This window comes from Dermacentor andersoni, chromosome 4, assembly GCF_023375885.2.
Source record: "Dermacentor andersoni chromosome 4, qqDerAnde1_hic_scaffold, whole genome shotgun sequence".
NCBI classification, from domain to species: Eukaryota; Metazoa; Arthropoda; class Arachnida; order Ixodida; family Ixodidae; genus Dermacentor; species Dermacentor andersoni.
This window is the reverse complement of record NC_092817.1, coordinates 44,538,720-44,557,670: the sequence shown is the minus strand read 5'-3', so window position 1 is coordinate 44,557,670 and position 18,951 is coordinate 44,538,720. Positions and strand designations below refer to the sequence as shown.

General features: G+C 47.1%; 1 protein-coding gene across 2 annotated transcripts in view; it reads right to left on the bottom strand.

Moving 5' to 3' along the window:
* LOC126537027 (uncharacterized) overlaps nucleotides 1-18,951 on the bottom strand; it is an 85,801-nt gene that overhangs the window by 38,157 nt on the left and 28,693 nt on the right. For both annotated transcript variants that reach the window (XM_050184140.3, XM_050184141.3), the window contains exon 3: nucleotides 7,696-7,916. In XM_050184140.3, coding sequence (XP_050040097.1) covers nucleotides 7,696-7,916 — 221 coding nt within the window. The remainder of the gene's footprint in view (nucleotides 1-7,695; nucleotides 7,917-18,951) is intronic.

Here is an 18,951-nt window from a genome sequence, read left to right as displayed (position 1 = left end):
CCCGGACTACTACTGCTAACGCGTGTTGTCGCGTGCCGCGACACGTGCTGCGTGCACAGGCGCACACGCCATAGCCTGCGGCGAATGCGGCCCGCGTTGCTGTCGAGGCAAGTGTCTCCGTGCGACGGGGCACCCCTCTTGTCGTTCCGTCGTCGACGACGCCGAGTACGCTGTTGTCGCGGTCAGAGATGGCAGTTTGATTACAACGCGCCGCCTGCCGCCGCCATTGTCTTCCGAGGGGGCCCGACCCGAGTGCGTCGCGCCTCTCCCGATCTCCCTTTCTTTCCCGGCGGCGGCGGCGGCGGCGGCGAACTGTCGCCTCTGATTTGGGTGCGGTGAGGCGAGCGCAGATGTGGCCCGCGTTAAATAAGGCGTCACTCTGGTGCTCCGCCGGTGGTGCGGCTGTTTTTTTTTGATCAGCGGGTGTTTCACTACTGCCTACAATTTGTGTCTCGTTCGGTGGTAGTCCGGCCGTGAACTTCCCTTTCGCTATGGTGAACTAGAATACTGGGTATATGGTATAATAGCAGTTCTATTCTGGTTTACTATACTTTGGCTTAGGCCTGTTTCGTCGGCCTTTTCTGGTCGCGTTTAGTCTGGTGGGAAAGGATTACGGCTATAAACTGGTGCACGGATATCGCCAAGTGATGGGGCGAGGTCAGGTGTCCTCATAGATTGCCGGGTTCGTGGCACGAACGGAATTTGTTTCTCTTACAGTTAGGCCTATGCATTCGTAAAGGTGTGTCCTTTATTTTTCCTTTGCCTCCTGTTCAAGTGCAGCTGTATTTTTCTATTTCATTCCTTATATACCCTTGCAATTCTCGAATAAATTTATAGGGTTGGGTTTGAGATTCGATGTCAGAAAACTCAGTGAAAATAGAGATGAAGTGACTTAAATGTTGTTATTTAGTTTAAGTTGTCATAACAAGACGACTGAAATGTTCAGCCTTCCTGCAAGAACCAAGTTTGAGCAAAGCTCATGCTCGTGCGAGTTGTAGACCTATTGTGCAAAGCACCCTGGAGCAACGACGTCGATGCAACGTCATGGCATAACTGCTGCCTTTCGAAGATGCACGGTTGTTCGCCCGACATGCACATTCATGCATAGTATTGGGCACCGCACCTCGAACCCGGTACACCGTCTGGTCATGCTTGCTTAGTTCTATTTAACGCCTTCCTTTGCGGTTTTGCGCCGCTCGGGGATCATAGATAATCGTATTGGTTTTGTATACGTAACAAAATAGTAAGCTTCGCTGAAACTGCACATACTTTATCAGCCTCGTCTTTTATTGACGAGGCTTGACGAGTGACAGCGACAAATGCTACCATAACGCGACTTAGAGAACGCAAATATGCGCATGAACACCAATTGCACATTATACCAACTCTATAGGACATGCTCACGAGTGGATATTCTACGAAGAGCAAGCCAAAGCCACGCACAGATGGCTTGGGCATGACAACGTGTCTCCCCCTCCGGCGGCTGACCGCGTGATGGACGTCGTGCTTCTTTCTTTCCACTTGAAGTTGAGGAGCCGCGGGGATGACGCTTTAATAACGGACACTGTTTACACGACAGCCGACCGTGTCGCGACCCTCTTCCTTCACCCTTGACAGGACGACGCCCCCCCCCCCCCCCCCTTCCACTCCATGCAAGCTTTCGCGGACGCACGCACTTTTAGGCCAGACGCTTTCTCTCTCTGAGCTGTGCGTCCGCTTGTCGTACCGATAGAAAACTGAGCACTCTCTTAGATTGAACCTGCTGCTGCTGCTGCTGCTGCTGCTGCTGCTGCCAGCGTTGGTTGCAGTTCTGTCCGGCAAGCGACCCGCTCACAGCTCTGCCCGCCACCGAGTTTCCTCTTCTTTCTTCCCGCGACACCCTTTCTGGACTGGTCACGTGTCAGTGGCCGCGTACCCTGCCGTTCACCGTCACCCCTCCCCCCGACTTCGCGGCTGCTACGTAGCGGGGGCAGGACCGAGCCAGCGAGTAAGAGAAAGAGAGAGAGATAGAAGCGCTTGTTATTTTATTATAAGCTCGTTTATCTCGACCGGCTCATCAGGGGAAATCGAGGAAGCATGCAGTTTTCCGGCCTGCCACGGAGCGAATGGAGAGCGCGGCGGGACGGTGGCACAAAACGTGGTGACGCTGTGCGTGCGTGCGTGATAGTGCGTGAGCGCGCTCGCGCCGTAGGCCGGTCAGGGGGTGATGTGTGGCGGCGGGGGCCCAACACTCGAGCCGCGCGGTACAAAACCGGAAACATTGGACACGGGTCCCAACACAAACAAAAGATGCGGGAGAGCGGTGCGTTGCGTGCGCGTTTCCATTTTCCTCCTATTCGTGGTTGGCACTTTCGCTGCCTCTTTCTTTCTTTCTTTCTTTCTTTCTTCCTTTCTTTCTTTCTTTCTTTCTTTCTTTCTTTCTTTCTTTCTTTTTCAGAACCGTGCGCGAATCAGAACGACGTTTAGCACGCTTGGGTGGCCCCCGTTTAGGACATTTTTGAATCCGTGCCTCCACCTTTTCGTTGGTGTCACTCTCATAAGGCTTTCTTCGTTTAATCTCTCCCTCCTCTTGTCCCTTTCCCCAGTGTAGGGTAGCCAAAAGTCTAGTGAACTCTGTCTTCAAGACTCTGATTGTACTTCTATTTGGCAGAAAAAAGGCCGGTTGGCAGGGCAGGAAACAATTATCAGCACTTTCATTTTCTTTTATTCCCCGTCTAACCACAGCGCACCTACATTATTATAAACGTCATGCATTCCAAAGTTGTATTCGATGAAATCCTTAACAGTGAATTTTATTTTTCTGAGCGTAATTTTTGCAGTCACGAATGTGGTCGAATACGTTTGATGTAAACACTAAACAGGTTTGCCTTAAACTGGAAAAATAGGCAGAAAGTTCACTTTCAACGTTAAGGTTTTCATATGGCATCGGGTAAGTTAGCCTCCCGATGGCAGACACGCTGCTGATTATGATGTTCTCGTTCTAAAAGCATTGTTCTACTTTTGTAAATCCACTATCTCCAGTCAGAAAATCTTATCTAGACATATGCACAGCTCATAAATGATCGCCCATGGTATGTGGCACAATTGTGCTCGTTGAACTGGATTACCGTAAGAGGCGGGCGTTATTTGCGCTAGAAATCAAAGTGCCTAATCAACTAATTGCCAAGAACTTTGGAAATTAGCTCTTAAACTAATTGATTTACTGTGTATGTGGCAATATACGATTTAAAACAGGCGAGTTCGCGAGAGATATCTACCTGGAACGAATTCAGAGGATAACACCGGTTTCGAGATTAAGTGTTTCCATAATGTGTGACGAAGTAGACTAGCGTAGTAGTTTTTGTGCTTCAATGCATAAAACTGTGCTTTGTTAAAAGAAGTAAGTGGAACAATAGCTCACTTTTGCTGAAAGTATGACGGTGCTTATCTTGAAACTGGTGCTAAATTTAGGATTTGTTTCACTTGGGTGCGTCTTGAGAACTTGCTGGCATCAATTCATAAATTGCAATATGTGCCCTGAAGGAAAATTGTCGATAAATTGATTAGTGACATTTTGTTAATTTCGAATTTTGCTCTGATTTCTTGTGCAAGTATACCGTCTATTCGAGTAAACCATAGCTAGAAGTATAGACTGGCGCAGGGGATATTTGAAAATTATGTTAGCCTTGAAAAACAAAGACACTGTAAGATACCTTTAGGGTCGAGAATAGCAGCGAATCGGGTGTGTTGGTATTAGTTTACTCGATAAAGGGCGCGTAAAATAAGAGACCACACAAAGGAGGATGACCAAGTGTCCTATCTTCCATCTTCGCCTTGTCTCTCGTTCTACGAGCCTTTTTTCTTACCCTTTTCTTACCGGCAACTAGCACTTCATATAGTGTCTATATGTTCGATAAATAAATAAATAAATAAATAAATAAATAAATAAATAAATAAATAAATAAATAAATACTCTAGCGTTAGTTCTATAAGTATACACGAATCAGGAGACCAAAATCCATTCACCGTACTCGCCGGTAGCCATACTGTAATCGGGGGACACTTGACGTCAGACACCTGCCCCGGCAGCTGGTGTCAGTCAACCGAAAATGCAGCCGCCGGGGATGGCGGGGATGGACCACAGAAACGGCGAGGGTTCCAACGCTGCGCAGCGGGACGCGAAGCTTCGCGGGTGATCATCGAGCGCCACGCCGGAATGGCTCTCGTCAATGAATCGACGTGCCCGCTCAAATGGCCAGCCGCCGCGGGGCCTGGCTCCACGGCGTCGTTTGGAGAGAGTCAAGCTAACCGGAAAATGTAGGGCTTCGGGGCTATTACCAGGTTCTCGGTCACGCGTACACGTACTGTGGCGCTGGCTCTTTCATTGTCGTGGGCGAAGTAACCGAACGCGCTAAATGTTTCATAATCTTCTCAGGCGTTCTCACTCGCGTAAATGGCGTGTTTTGGTTGGTAAGGTACGTACGGATAGAACCTCTCCGTTAGAGGGAATGGCCAACGTTTATAGTTTTTTTTTTCTTCTTCATATAGTAAGGCACACATTATTGCCGCCAGAATGATTACTATGACGGGTACGGTATCTCTACGTTTAGATGGTATATAGATGCATGTCTGCGGGCTTTAACGAAGCTTTGTGAATACATTCAGAGTGCGTGCGATCCGGTAGGTGTATTTGCTAGTTGTGACTTCGTGTCATCACTGCGCACACCGTAATTATCACAAAGCACCCGACCTAGTAACATGCCAGGAGATCAGCCAGGCTGACATCCTCAGTTTCTCATAAAACCAGCATCTACTTATCTATCGCACCACGCTGAATGCATCAGACAAATCGCCTAAATTAGGATATGAGGGGATAATACACATTCAAACGAATCGTATATAATGATCCAGTACACTTTCTTCCGAGCATTCGACAGAGCTCCTTAAAACACACTGCTCTGAATGCACAAGGATTGAGGTTTCGGCCTGAGCTTACGGCTGCGGTCTGGCTCATTTATCTTTTTTTTTTTTTTTGAGATGATAAATAGGAGAGGTTCACGCTTTTATGGCGGCACCGGTTACTCCTTGCCACTTAGCCAACTAAACAAATATGCTCAAAAATAGCGAATAATTTCACAAAATATGACACTCAGTGGAACATCAGATGTATAAACACAATACGAAAGTCCAACAGTACATAAATCACAAAGCTTTGCGCAAAAGTTTAGTACACTTTATATACGTTCACTTATCTTCTTTTACTTTCATCAAAACAATCTGCTATTTTTCAGTTTATTGACGGTTGCGTTAGGGTCGCATTTGCACACAAACGCGACAAAGCGGCCAACTCCTCAAAACCACTCTTACGCTGCTAAAGCAAAATCACAGACAAATTGGCGAATTGGTGTGAACTCAGGGCTAATTTGGTATAGCGACAAGACAAGGACGAAGAATGGAATAAACACACTTTGGACGCTGAGACCAAGAAAAGCTCATATCTGAACTTGGCTATAAAATAAGTTAAGCTGATGAGGTTATACGCAGTAGATTTAATTAGGCCTCGATCGAGTGAAAAACGATCAGTACGTGATTTTGCCTCACACATGGATGCAATTATTTAAATTTTTTTAAGCGGAACTATAAGAAAGGAAAGTATACGAAGAACGGCAGACTTTAGGAATTCATCTGGTTTACTCAGTTCTTTTTACTTTTACTGAACTCATTACTTACTTTATTAATTTGATTTTAATTTAATTAACTTTTTTACTCAACTCATTTACTGCGACAGCAGCAGGCTCTCGCGGGGCACACCGTCGTCTTTTCAAGACCAGTTTATTTGCGATCAACACAATGTCAGCCTAGTGAACTACAGTATAGTGCCTATTCAGGCCTCAGAAATATGCGCAGAGACGCCACCGCTCTCCACGCAGTTCACGCAGTGTACCAAACGCTGCGCAGTGTACCAAAACCAACGCAGTGCACCAAGCGCCAAAACTGGAATGGCGGTGGTCCTCCGTATGACGTATTCGTGCTGCTTGGTCTGTATACAGTTTTTAGAGGTCTGGAAAGTGCGATCGGCATGCCGGATGCCCGCGACCTGCTATACTTGCTTATTGTGAAACTACAGCTTCTGTACGAAGCGTGTATACACTAAGCAGGGACTTTCGCTGGATTGGATGCGCATGTTGGACGCATGTAAACGCTTACCCAAGTTTGTAGCGAGCGCGTAGCAATGCTATCTCATTAGTCTAAGATACCGCAAGTTTTTTGTTTTTAATATAGTAAATAAAAAAAGTGGCGCAGTGGTTATCGAGTCTAGCTGGCAATTGCACATTGCCGCAGGGGTACTTCGCGTGCCAACATCATCGCCGTAACGCACAGCCTGCAACGAGTGCAGGAAACCTTTTTTGAATAGAATATGCTGCTGATTTCACATAAGCAAATTGATAGCTTATATTGAGGCACATGCCTCTAACTGCTGACTTGACTGGGCACCGGAATACTGCACCGAACATATGAGGGCCTGCGCACGTCGCGGTGCGCAAGCCCACGAATAGAGCGAGAACCAGGAAAAGTAACTAAAAAAAGAAGACGAAAGGCAGGGAGGTTAGCCAGACGCACGTCCGATTTGCTACCCGGCGCTGAACAAATAGAATCTAGGAACGAAAAGAGAGAGAGGGAGAGAGACAGCACTAGTTTCGCGCATGCGTGAAGACGCGCAGCTAGTCTATAAATGATCGCAGAGACTCGTTAACTTGAAGTACTGCAATAATGTCCTCCTTGCTTTCTGCGCACGCGACGCGCACGGCCATGGTCTAAGAATCTTCGTTTCCGAAGACCCGTGATGTCTTCTATACCGAAGGCACGCAAGCACTGAATGCAGGTCGTCAAGCACCTGTAAGGCGCGTCGAGCTGGCGTGTAGTGTCTGGGGCTTAGCAAAAGCACGCGAAGAGCATTGACTGGCGACTGCAGTATAACGTGGACCTGTCACTCATGCTCTGGCGACTTCTCGGACGTTGACAGGGAATTCCACGCTGTCACTGCGCCACGGACAGAGCTCGCCTGAACGCATCGGGCTGAAGTAAACGTTGATACACGCGCGTCTGTTATCGATCACAATCTCATGTCATTTTCGCGGCAACCCCATCGGATGACGTCAGCATATTTTAGTCGCACACTTAACTGCCGCAGGATCTCCTGGCCAGCGGAAATTCTGCATAGATTCGATTTCCAGTGAGGAAAACAATCGAGAGACAGTTTCTGTTTTTCTGCGCCACATAGCGAGGGGTGTAGGTGAGGATGAGGAGGTGCACCTGGCGACACGATAAAGACGATGACGGAGACGGCTGTCGCAGGACGGACGTACCGACCAGACCCATCTTATTTTGCTGTAGCGCACGCTGAACGACAAGGACAACAGAAAGGCACATCCGACACATACAGCGCTAGCTGTCAACGATAGGAATTATTTCCAGTTCTCGTCGCTATATATAAATTGTTGAAAGTTTGCGCTGTGTGTGTGTCAGATGTGCCTTTCTGTTTGTACTCGTCGTTCAGCTTGCGCTACAACGAAACAAGATATGCCGTACCAACAAGCCCCTATAGCTACCCTCATCCACCAAACCCAGTTTCACGCTTTTGAACTGCTATCGCTGCAATATACAACCGAGCAGAATGGCACGCGACAGACGCACGCACGTATCGCGAGCACGCACCTGTACTCTGGCCTCGGTGAGGTCCGTCTTCATGGCGATCTCCTCGCGCGTGTAGATGTCCGGGTAGTGCGTCTCCTGGAAGGCCCTCTCGAGCTCCTTGAGCTGCGCCGACGTGAACGTGGTGCGGATGCGACGCTGTTTGCGCTTCTCCGTCAGCACACCCTCGTGCGCCGCCGCAGCCGCAGCAGCCGCTGCCGTGTACACCTTGTAGGGAATCGCACCTGCGTCCATTCGCCGAGAAAAAGAGCGCGCGCGGTTGTTCATTATTGCGAACGAGGAAAAGCGGGGTTGGATTGGGACGGCCGCAGAGAAAAATTAGCATGCTTTACACTTCTGAGATACCCATGCATGAGCCGCAGGTGGGAACAGAGCCAAATCCTTTTACATTAGTCCAGACTGTGGCTGGCGCCTTCCCGTCAACTTTCCTGGGTAGTGGTGTGTGTGAAGTCAGGCAGTTCAGTATATATATATATATATATATATATATATATATATATATATATATATATATATATATATATATATATATATATATATATATATATATATATATATATATATATATATATATATATATATATATATATATATATATATATATATATATATGACAGCTCTGCTGGTCATCCGCCTTCACAGAGTTAATGGAACTCTTTGTCCGCAATGACCCAAACCATATATCTTTTCTATCTGCAACAGCTACACTGCAGAGCAGTTGCGGAACGAGAAAAAACCGCATTAAATGCCTTCTTCTGTGAACACAAATTGCTATATTCACTAATCGCCGCGGTAGCTCCCTGGCTATGGCGTTCTACTGCTTAAAACGAGGTCGCAGGTCGGACTCCCAACCGCACTTCGATGGGAGGCAGAATGTAAAAAAAAAAGAATTATAAAAAGCTCGCGTGCTACATTTTAGTGGACGTTAAAGAATCCCTGATGGGTGAAGTTAATCAAGAGTCCGCCGCTAACGGCGTCCTTCTTGGCCGGTAAGCTTATATGAAACGGCAAACACAATAATTAGAATTTTCGGTGCATTTAGTTCACACATTCTTGTATCAAAATAGCAACTTTTCGAAATGAATAAATTCTGGCGTTCGCATGCCATAATCACGATCTCTTTATGAGGCACGCCGTATATTTGAAGCCTCTGGAATAATTTTGAGCACGGGCGTTCGATATAACGTGCATCAAAATCCAAGTACACGAGCGTTTTCGCATTTTTGCCCCCTGAGAAATGTGGCGGCCACGGCCGGCACTAATCCCACGAGCTCAATCTTAGCAGCGCGATGCCACAGGCAGCACCCTCGGTGGATAACAACTTATTAGAAATTAATAACGGCATCTGAAGAAGGACAAAGGAAGCGACAATAGCAACCGATACCTAAAACCTGAAACATATTACAGTGCCACTCAAAACGAACACGAACAAGCAGAATAAAAAAAGAAAGAAAGAAACAAAGAGAAAAAAGGAACGAAGGACATGGGATAATGACACTCGACCCTAGCGTCACACGTAAGTCTAACGGCTTTCTTTGAACACATGGAACGTGTATACGCCGATGTAGCTAGCTGCAGTACGGTCAGCAGTAACTTCGTTACTTTCCTTTTCCTTATTTTATATAGAAAACATACACAACCAATTGCTGCTGCTACTACTACTACTTCTGCTACTTCTATTACTACTACTACCACCACTACCACTACTACCACTACTACCACCACCACCACCACTACTACTACTACTGCTATAACTACGTTACAACAAGGGCATCTGTAATTCCTTCCTTAACAAGTGCATAACGATTCCTTCGCGACTTGACCATTTAAGAAACTCGAGACGAGAGGCGTTGCGAAAGGAGCCTTCCAATGGCCGCCACAGCAAAGTATGGCGAAAGCGTCTGCAACGTGGGCACGGCACGGAGGCGCATTCGGCGGCGACCAGCCAGCCAGCGCGAAAAGAAAGCACCGCGATAAGGGAGCAGCGGCGTCCGGGGTCGCAAATTGAGCGTGGAGACCGCGTCTTCCGCGCGGACGGTTTCGGCACACGTCGAGTGCGGCTCCGCACAGACCGCGAGAGCCGGGGCACGCCGAAGGCCTGCACCGCAGCCCGACCCGGGGTGTGTGCGAGCTCGCCACTTGAACGTTGTTTTCGGTTCGGGTATTTTAAAAGCGAGTCTTTCTGGGCGGACCCTCGCGAACATTGCTGCCCCTATCTGGTCCGGGATGCCGCTGTCTCGCCGATATAGCTCGTGTATATATACACGAGCTATGTATAGTATATATACACGAGCCGATTCACGAGTGCTGTTTTGTGTATACACAAAACAGCGCTGTCTCGCCGAATAGCTCATGTATACACAAAATAGCACTCGTGTAACGAATCGGCTTATGTGTAGCCCCATCTGCGTTACGTCTTAAGTAGAACGAGTTGCTTGGCTAGTTGGTATATATACTTGCAGGTTTGCTGTGATTGAATGTTTGCGTGCAGTTCAACATGCCTGCGATGTTCCTTGCCGCTTATAAGCGTAGTGCGGTGTGCTCATCTTCATTGCTTCCTTTATATGTGTACACGCTGTCTGCTCCGAATAAAATTTAGCTGCGGGTCGGCGCTTGTCTTGTGTCTACCTTCTTTTTTGCCCTTTCTAACGTGGGGCGCTAGTCAAACCTGCATGTCGTGCACACACAAACGTGCTGGTGGCCGGCTCTAGGTCCGCAGTCACAAGAATCTCTTACGCTATATTTAGAGTGTTCCTAAAAGCGAACGACAGCCAATTCTGAAGCTGGACATATAATTAGCGCCGGGGCAGATAGCCGATGGCAAGGAACATGCACCACAAAAAAGCTTTGGAAATTCAAGTGCTGTTCTTTACGGAATTACGCTGTGAAACAACGGTAGATAAATATTCCGACTGCAATAAATACGCGCTATTAAGCGCATAAGTACTTTATTAAATAGAAGGTTTCTATATGCCTTATTCTTTACCGGGGTTCAGTGCGTCTGCTCGGTCGGTTACTTGCCAAGCAAGGTGGGACAATCGTGGAGTAAAATGCAATAGTATACAGGGCCGTTCCCGGAGACGGTGTAATCCAGTTTTGCGGAGATCACGTGCGTGGTTCGTACTGCGGGAGTTCCCACGTTTTGCTGATTTGTCCCAGGCGGGCACTTAATCGCTATGCCGCAAAACGCGTCGCAGAAAATGAACAGTTTTGTAACAGTTAACCGCTTCACGAATGCTTCGAAACACACAAATTCCGATATGGGCGTTGGATCTGCGCAATTTTTTTAAAAACGCGTTTCAATCACCGCAGTATGGAGTGGCCTGCGCCATACAGTTATTTTTTTTTTAATTTGGCAAAGGAATCTCTTGCGCTAGTGTCGATGGGACTTTCCAGTAAGGCTGTTCTGCCGACACGCTAATCACGGGCGGTACATGGATTTGCCTAAACTTCGTCCTTTGGCTTCAAACGGCCTTGTGGCTGTGCAAATAGACCACGTTTCCGGAAAATACGGCGTTATATTTGTAACAATTCAAAATTCAGGCGTGTACGCAGAGGCTGATTAGGTTGTTGTATATAGAAAACTAGGAATTGCGCGAAAAATAAAAATGGGCAGTTTCCCCCGAAGGGCGAAGCACTGACTGCAATAGCGAGGGTTATCATTGCGCTTCAACTTGTCGGACGGTGTTTTAACTATGCGCGGGTCCGACTAACGCGCACATGACATAGGCCGGTCCGCCAGAATTTCTGGAACCCTTAAAAGCTTTAACACACCGTGTAGGGTCTGTAATGACATCGCACAGGCGCTACTACACTGCCCGTAAAGAGCCGCGCCAGTATAATTACATCACTCTTAGGTTTGAGCACTGATATTTTTTTTGCACATTTAATATTTAATAGTCCGAGATGATCTATGATAAAGTACCTGCGGTGTGAATGTTATGTCTCACGACATTTGTGTGTGGGCTGCAATTCTGGAAATTCTGAGAAATAATTTATTGAAGAACGTAAGACCTGGTATGAGAAACCAACCTTAGCGATGGAATAGTGTAGCAATATAACCCAGATATACGGCAGGGATGGCACTAAGCAGTGAGCTAGTCAGCACAAAGACATAAATTTCAGTAATGCTACTTTTCGTTTTCCTTCAACCACTCAAGCATCACTGTCGTCTTCATCGCTCATTCAAGAGTATCTTTATGGTTTTGATAGAGTAGTCGTGAAATGAATGAATGAATGAATGAATGAATGAATGAATGAATGAATGAATGAATGAATGAATGAGCGAATGAGCGATCATGTGGAACACGTGACCTCACGGCTCCAAGCATGCGATGCTTGATTTGTACATAGGGCGTATAAGTGATTTCTCACAACAGGCACTGATAAATACTGAGAGCGGTTGAGATAGCAAAAGCTCCATTCAACGACAAACAAATCATTGAATCGCAATGCTCCGTTCACTGCGAACGACAATGGTAATTTTTTCAGCACACACAAATGGAAGAAGAAGCACGGTGATTTTTAGCGTTATTTTGCTTCTACTTCCGCGCCATATCTACTCTAATCTACCAGCGCGTAATTTAGGTCATAAGTTTGCTTGTTGAGTCAAGTGCATAAAAAGCGACCGCGTTAAGCCTCGCACACGCAGTGACATTTTGTCAGTATCCCTGTGTTGCTCGACAGCAAGATTTATGCAGCACACTTTCAGCGTGCCATCTTAAAAACACACATACACACACACACACACATACACACACAACTAAAGCGACGCTTCACTTTCGCGTCTCGCAATCTCAGCGGTCGCCATCAACAGCAGAGGCGTTTGTCGGGCTCACCGTATACTGCAGACGTTCTACAAAGACGAATTTGAATCCCTCGACAAATATCACTGGTACGTGTAGCAGGCTATTCCGCGAGTGGTCGTTGGCTTTTGCGACCGAAGAACGGATATCTGAACGTCGTAAGCGAAGTGATTTCCACGCTCGTGAACCCTTTTCCTGATTGCCTCATCCCCATCACATTTGTTACCTTTTCTTTCTTCTTCCCACGGCCTAAACAAGGAGCGCTCTACCGTAACGGCACCCACTTTCCCGACGGCGTAAACTAAGAACGATGGCGTCTTCGCGGTGGGGACCACGCGACTACCGTTCCCTTCCCTCCTCGCGTGGTGCCAGCCGCCACAACAACGCCGGCATCTTAAAGCCCGCTGCTGTGCTCGCGCGAGAAGGCGGCGTTCGCCTTTTCCCAGAGGCATCAACAGATGAAATGCATTTGGTTATTAGGACCCCGAGTCGTCCCTCCCGGAAGACGCCGCCCCGTTTGTCTCCGCGTCGTATACCACCACGTGACGGGCGCGCGGTGTAATGCAAATGTTTTGGCCCCGGCCTCCAATCCGCCAGCGTTCGCGCCGCGACCGCGGCGCTTTGGTGCGGTGGCATTGCCGAAAATTAATGCGAGTCCCGTTTCCAAACTACCACTAGAGCGAAGGAGAGGTCTTGAGGAATAGCAAAAAAAAAAAATTAGACATGTGCGAGAACTATTTGCGCGAGTCTTGAGGCCTCGCATCGTCGGGTCGAATGAATACTGATGACGTCCGCACATAGCTGGCGTGGTGGCATCCGCGTGAGGAATTAGTGGCCGCAGTCCCCGGCTGTGCTGGTGCGGTTTTCCGATTCCCCGTGTTTTGCAGACGCGTGCGTCAGCGGATACGCGTGTCCAAAGCGTGTGGCGTGTGACGAAAACAAGATTCAATAAATAAGGTTTTTTAAGCGTATTGAAAGAAAAGGGGGAAATAACGCCCTTAGTGAAAACAAATTTGCATCGTTCTTCGACGTTGTGGCTGTCTGCGCACGCAATTGTTTTTCAAGCGTGTAAATCTGTTGTCGCGAGACGCTAACAGCATTATCGTGTAAAGCTGCCCTAAAATTGGTATGGCTTGTAGCCTGAAGAAATGGCCAATTTGCTATGTTTTCTTTTTTGCTTCTTTTTCTTCGTATATTAAGTTGACTGCCAACGAGTGTTTGCTAAAATTTCTTTATTTGCTGAAGTGCTTCTGTATCAGCTCATCTTATCATCCTTTATACGCATAAAATTTATTGGTTGCGCAAGAGTGTTAACTGGTTACCGAATAGTTAGCAACATTTTGATGACACCCAATTAAATCAAGCAACAGCAGTAAATAGGCACAATTTCTCTTTTTTATTCTCTTCTTTCATTTATTCGTAGATCAGCGCTACTCTACTATGATTTCTCATTAAGTTCTCTTGGATCTTTTATTTCCACATTATAGCTATAGCTTCCATCGTTCGAATTTCTCTCAGTGTACGTGGAATATTTCTTATGTACAGCATGGTCCATTTTCTGTGCCAAGCCTCCTCAGCCTGCTCTTTTTCTTTTCTGAAAAGTTAGTGCGAGCTTGGCGGCAAAATTCCTTTCTTTTGATATATCAGGTTTTAAAGCACAATACTAAGATTTTATTAAGTAATATAATTAACATAGCTTGGTGATAAGCACTGATGGGAACGTTTGTCTGTCACCTCTGAAAGCAACGACATCAAACAGAACGAATACAAAGGCAGGATAGTTTCGTGTGCGCGAGAGGGTGAGGTTGTAAGAAGGAACGAAATGGTACGTTGGGTTTACTAGTACCCGACAAAATTATGTTTTCGCACCCTGGTTCCTGATCGCCAATAGAGTAACAGGAAATAGACGGCTCTGAAGTGTTCCTGCAAAAAAAAAAAAAAGAAAAGGAGGCAACACGTACTTCTGCAGCGTATATGCCAACGAGCGCTTGCAAAACAGCATGACCCGCGACAAGCAGTGAGTAGGTACAAAAAAATTAACTAAACGTAGATTTGCATTAAAGGCATCACGAAGCGAGCGCAAGAACGTTGATGATGACAATGATGATGGTGATAATCTACCAGACACAGTACCCACAACAGGTGATGGTCCAAGAATCGGCAGGTGGTTCTCACAGATAACGACTTCCAGAAAATGAACTTGAAAAGGTAAAACTGTGAAAAAAAGAGTAGCATCTAGTTGAGAACGTGTCGCGAGGAATTCCACGCCTTCTTTTTAACTTGTACTTCCACTGAAAAAGTCATCCTAATGGCAAAGAAAGAACCAAGGCAGTACGTGCGTTCAATCAACAAATAAATAAACCCATTGCGTTCTTAAATGATTGCGCTGAGAGGCGCACTGCTTTTGGCGCACGGCTGATCGGCCTTCGCTAGCCCGCATCACCGGCCGAGAGAAGGAAAAAAAATGAAAGACCCGCGCTCGAGAGGTTTCGCTAGCCAGCAGCAACACACAACAGCGGCGGCCGCAAACGGCGCGCTGCGTTGAAAGGAAGAGAGATTGCAAAGCTCGCCATAGATGCGCGATGACGATGGCTGGAAGAGAACAATGCGCCGCCGCCGCAAAGCTAGCTGCTACGGCGCGTGTGTTTTCGGAGCCCGCGGAACAAAGGCACGTTGGGCATCGGCGGCTGCGAGGAGCGGGTGGCGGTGTTGGGAGGATGGAGAGAAGGCGCCTGTAGGACAGGGAGGGACGAAGGACGGGACGCGAGGAAAGACGAGATGAAAGAGAGAGAGAGTGTGTGTGTGCCTGTGCGCGTGTGTGTGTAGACGAGAAGGAGGATGAGAAAGTGAGGCGAGGCGAGGCACAGCTGCGCATGCGCAGAAGGGTGCGACAGACCCCAGGCTCATTGCTCGGCGGCGGCGGCGGGCCCGTGTCTGCACCGCCGCTGCCGCGGATAGGGAAGGAGCGATGGAAAACAACGGGGCACTCCGTGGAAGATGAAAAGGGTCCTAATCAGGTTAGGGCTCCGAGATCTCTCGGCGCCCGAGTTCTCTGCTCTTAGTCATACGCGCCATCACGAGGAAAGAAGGGACAGCGGGAAGGCAGGGAAGAGAGAGAGAGAGAGAACAAGCGGCGTTCTCGACCGCCCTACTCCTCCTCCTCTACCACCACAGCCTCTGTTGCTGCTCTGCGGCTTCGGCACGCCAGCCAGCAAGTAAGCAGCACGCTCTCCCGCTCGGCACGAGCTCGGAGACGAGCGTCTGCGCGTGTGTGTATGTGCTTGCACTAGCCAAGCCCACCAGTCGACGCGATGTTCGGCCTCGTATGTCGTGGTGGCAGTGCTCGGGGCTGATGCCGCCGCTGCTGCTTTTTCCACTGTTGTCTACATCTCTGGGCGAGTAGACCGGGTACGGGGAGCGTTACATCTCCTCCTCCGGCCTACTCTCCCTCGACCAAGTGCCTAGTGTATTCCCAACGAGCAGGGAGGGCTATGTACGCACGGGAATGGATCGCGTGGGCGAAAAGTAAAGAGAAAGAAAAAAACCTTCCACGCCGTCATACTATGGATGGAACACTCGGCCAGATTGTCCAGGCGGCTACTTGGGGGCTGCCCTAACCATAGCGGCATTGTCCCTAGAACCAAGAGCGAGGCAATGTCGTGGCATGCTTATAACTGAACGTGTGAGTATTATGGCATCCTTGAGAACAAATTAATAAATCAATCGAGCGAGTGGGAAATCGGCTTATCAGATGTAATTTCATCTCGCAAGGCTTGCGTGAGCGCTTCGGTATCTTTTTCTTCTAGGTCGAGAATCGCATCAAACGTATATGTGATGTGACCTCATACTGCTCGGTGCTATCATTGTTCAGAAAGCGTGTTCAGCTTTTGAAATTTTGTCCTTTTGAGCGAACGTAACTTGAAATAGTAGCCGCAAAAAGCTCTAACGATCGACACGAAGCACACAAAAAGAAATGTTGCATATTAAGGTATTTTTGCTTTTCTAGAGTACTTCGTATGTACTGTAGAACTCTCATATAGCCGTTTTTTTTTTTTCGTAATACCGAATTCCTAAATCACCAGTGCCGTTACAATAAAAAGAGGACATAACAAAGTAGCAGAAAGTAACTGTATATTGTGATGGAATTGTCAACGAAGGAGAACCACTTAAAAAAACGATGCAAATCTTAAAGGCAAAACAGAGCACGGAAGCAGCCCCCTACTATACAAGGAAAATTAAAACCAGCACGAATGGTTATAGATTGGAAGTCTTGTTACATTTTTAGCTCCTAGAAGTGATCCTAGAGAAAATTTTCAATAGGAAAGATTATGTAGCTTAAATACACGTTCGATATAGCGTGCTTTCTCTTCTCTTCTTTTCTTTTACAAATTTGGGAACTTGTGAGTCAAACAGTGTCATAAAAAAAGGCAATAAGATCTTCGACATGAACAAAACATTAATTTTCTAACAAACCGGATTCCGTGATGTATAAGATAACAGCAATAGAATATGACTTTTCGCGGATACGCCTCAACCGACGTAGAAAATGAGACAATAGGACGGGACAATATGGAAACACTTTTTGACTGCGGGAAAGCTCCAAGTAAGCGCCGGCTCCCTAGCGAAGACCCATGGCACTCAAGAAGCGCTTTAACGTTGCTGAGGCATTGCAAAATCTGCACGGAGCAGAAGGTGAGAAAGTAGCTCTGTCGAGGTAGAATGTAATCTCTATGAGTTGCAGTACTCGTATCGACTGCAATCCTCTTCCTCGCGCTGTTCACAACAGCATGAATCGCAAGCAATACTCACGAAGGAAACGCCGCACCGATGCTTGCGTCACCTCTTCAGGGACTGTCCAGCTTTCGCTGAGCAGCGCAAGTCTGAGCTAGTGGATGGGAAACTTTTGCGAGGACTGCATCACTCCCCCAACCAGCAAAACCGCGAAGATGGCGATGGTGCTCTCGAAGTGCGCCCGGGAAGAGTAGATTCCTGCTGCGAGACCCCCAGTGCTGGACCTATTCGCCAATTCCTCAAACAACTTCCTTTACTCAATCAGGCCACGAGCCATCCGCTCCAAAACACACAAATGTGCTTGCGGACAGAAGAACGAAGTGCATTCATGAATGCGCTTCGTCAGCTTTAACTTCTTGCACGATTTAAATGTCTTAGCATTTGCTTGCGGTTGTATTGCTTATTATGTGTTTTAGACATTTTTGCGCTACCATTTCTCCGGCATCTATCTGCTTTATACGTGTTGGCGCATGTGGACTTGCACTATGGCTGCTCCCTTCCGTAACGCCGCATTTAACTTGAAGGTATGCAAGTTTAAACACACAAAAACATTCTTGCTTCTCGCAGCCTTCACAGCATGGATCGAGCAAGACTTCATTTGTCAGCGTCGTGTTCCGTTCTTTGCTTTCTAGTCCGCGTCTCGCACGCGGATCATGATTAACCGGCCCGAGTCAACACTGGGCTGAAACTTGCCGAGGAGGATGGCCGCAACATTCTTGTAACAATGCGATCATCAGAGTGTTAAGTTGTGCAGGGTCGTGCGTTTCCGACCTAGATGCTTCCTGCACTCGACGCCTGTACTGCAGGTCTCGCTATCGACCGCCTCAACGATAGCTGCTCCTGCCTGCTCCCTGGAAGCCCTCGCCGCGAACCGCCGTTGAGGCGGTCGAAGATGCTCTCCCACCTTGCTTCGTTGGATGATATATTTTTTTTTTCATTCTCTCATCCTCTTTCCGTGCGCGATCCCAGCTTTTCCTTTGACGTAGTTAAAAAAAAAGAACGCTTTTCTCTCTCTCTCAGAGGGATTTTGTTTTTTCTTCACGTAGGAACCTGCGCACAATTTGTCGCTATGCATGTCAGTGTCAGTTGTCTAGAAAAAGAGGGAGAAAAATGCCAGAGAAATATGCGTACCGCACGCTACAAGAAGGGCTTTAACGTTCGACACGCTCTTGAATAAAAGAACAGAAATCTCCTTCCCTTCGTCTTCCTATTGAAATTTCATACTGTGCATTTTATCAGCGCTCGCAAGTGAGCATACAGCCAGAACAAGGCCCGAGATTTTTGGTGATCGATAGAACAAGCCGGGAGAACAGCATAAATGTGTCAGGTACACTTAAAATGACCCTATGCCGTATTTTATTCTACTAAATGGCGACGGTTTTAAACAGGTTTAAGATATCGTTCCCCATACGCTGAACTTAATATACCAGCGAACTCAGATCGGAATTAGTGAGACTGCAGTCCCAGTTGAAGAATGATAGCATTTGGAGAAAATGGCAACCGGCTATAGAAGCTTCATCTATAATAACATTTCTTGCTTTCTTGCTTGCTTGCTTGCTTGATTTATTTATTTATTTATTTATTTATTTATTTATTTATTTATTTATTGATTGATTGATTGATTGATTGATTGATTGATTGATTGATTGATTGATTGATTGAT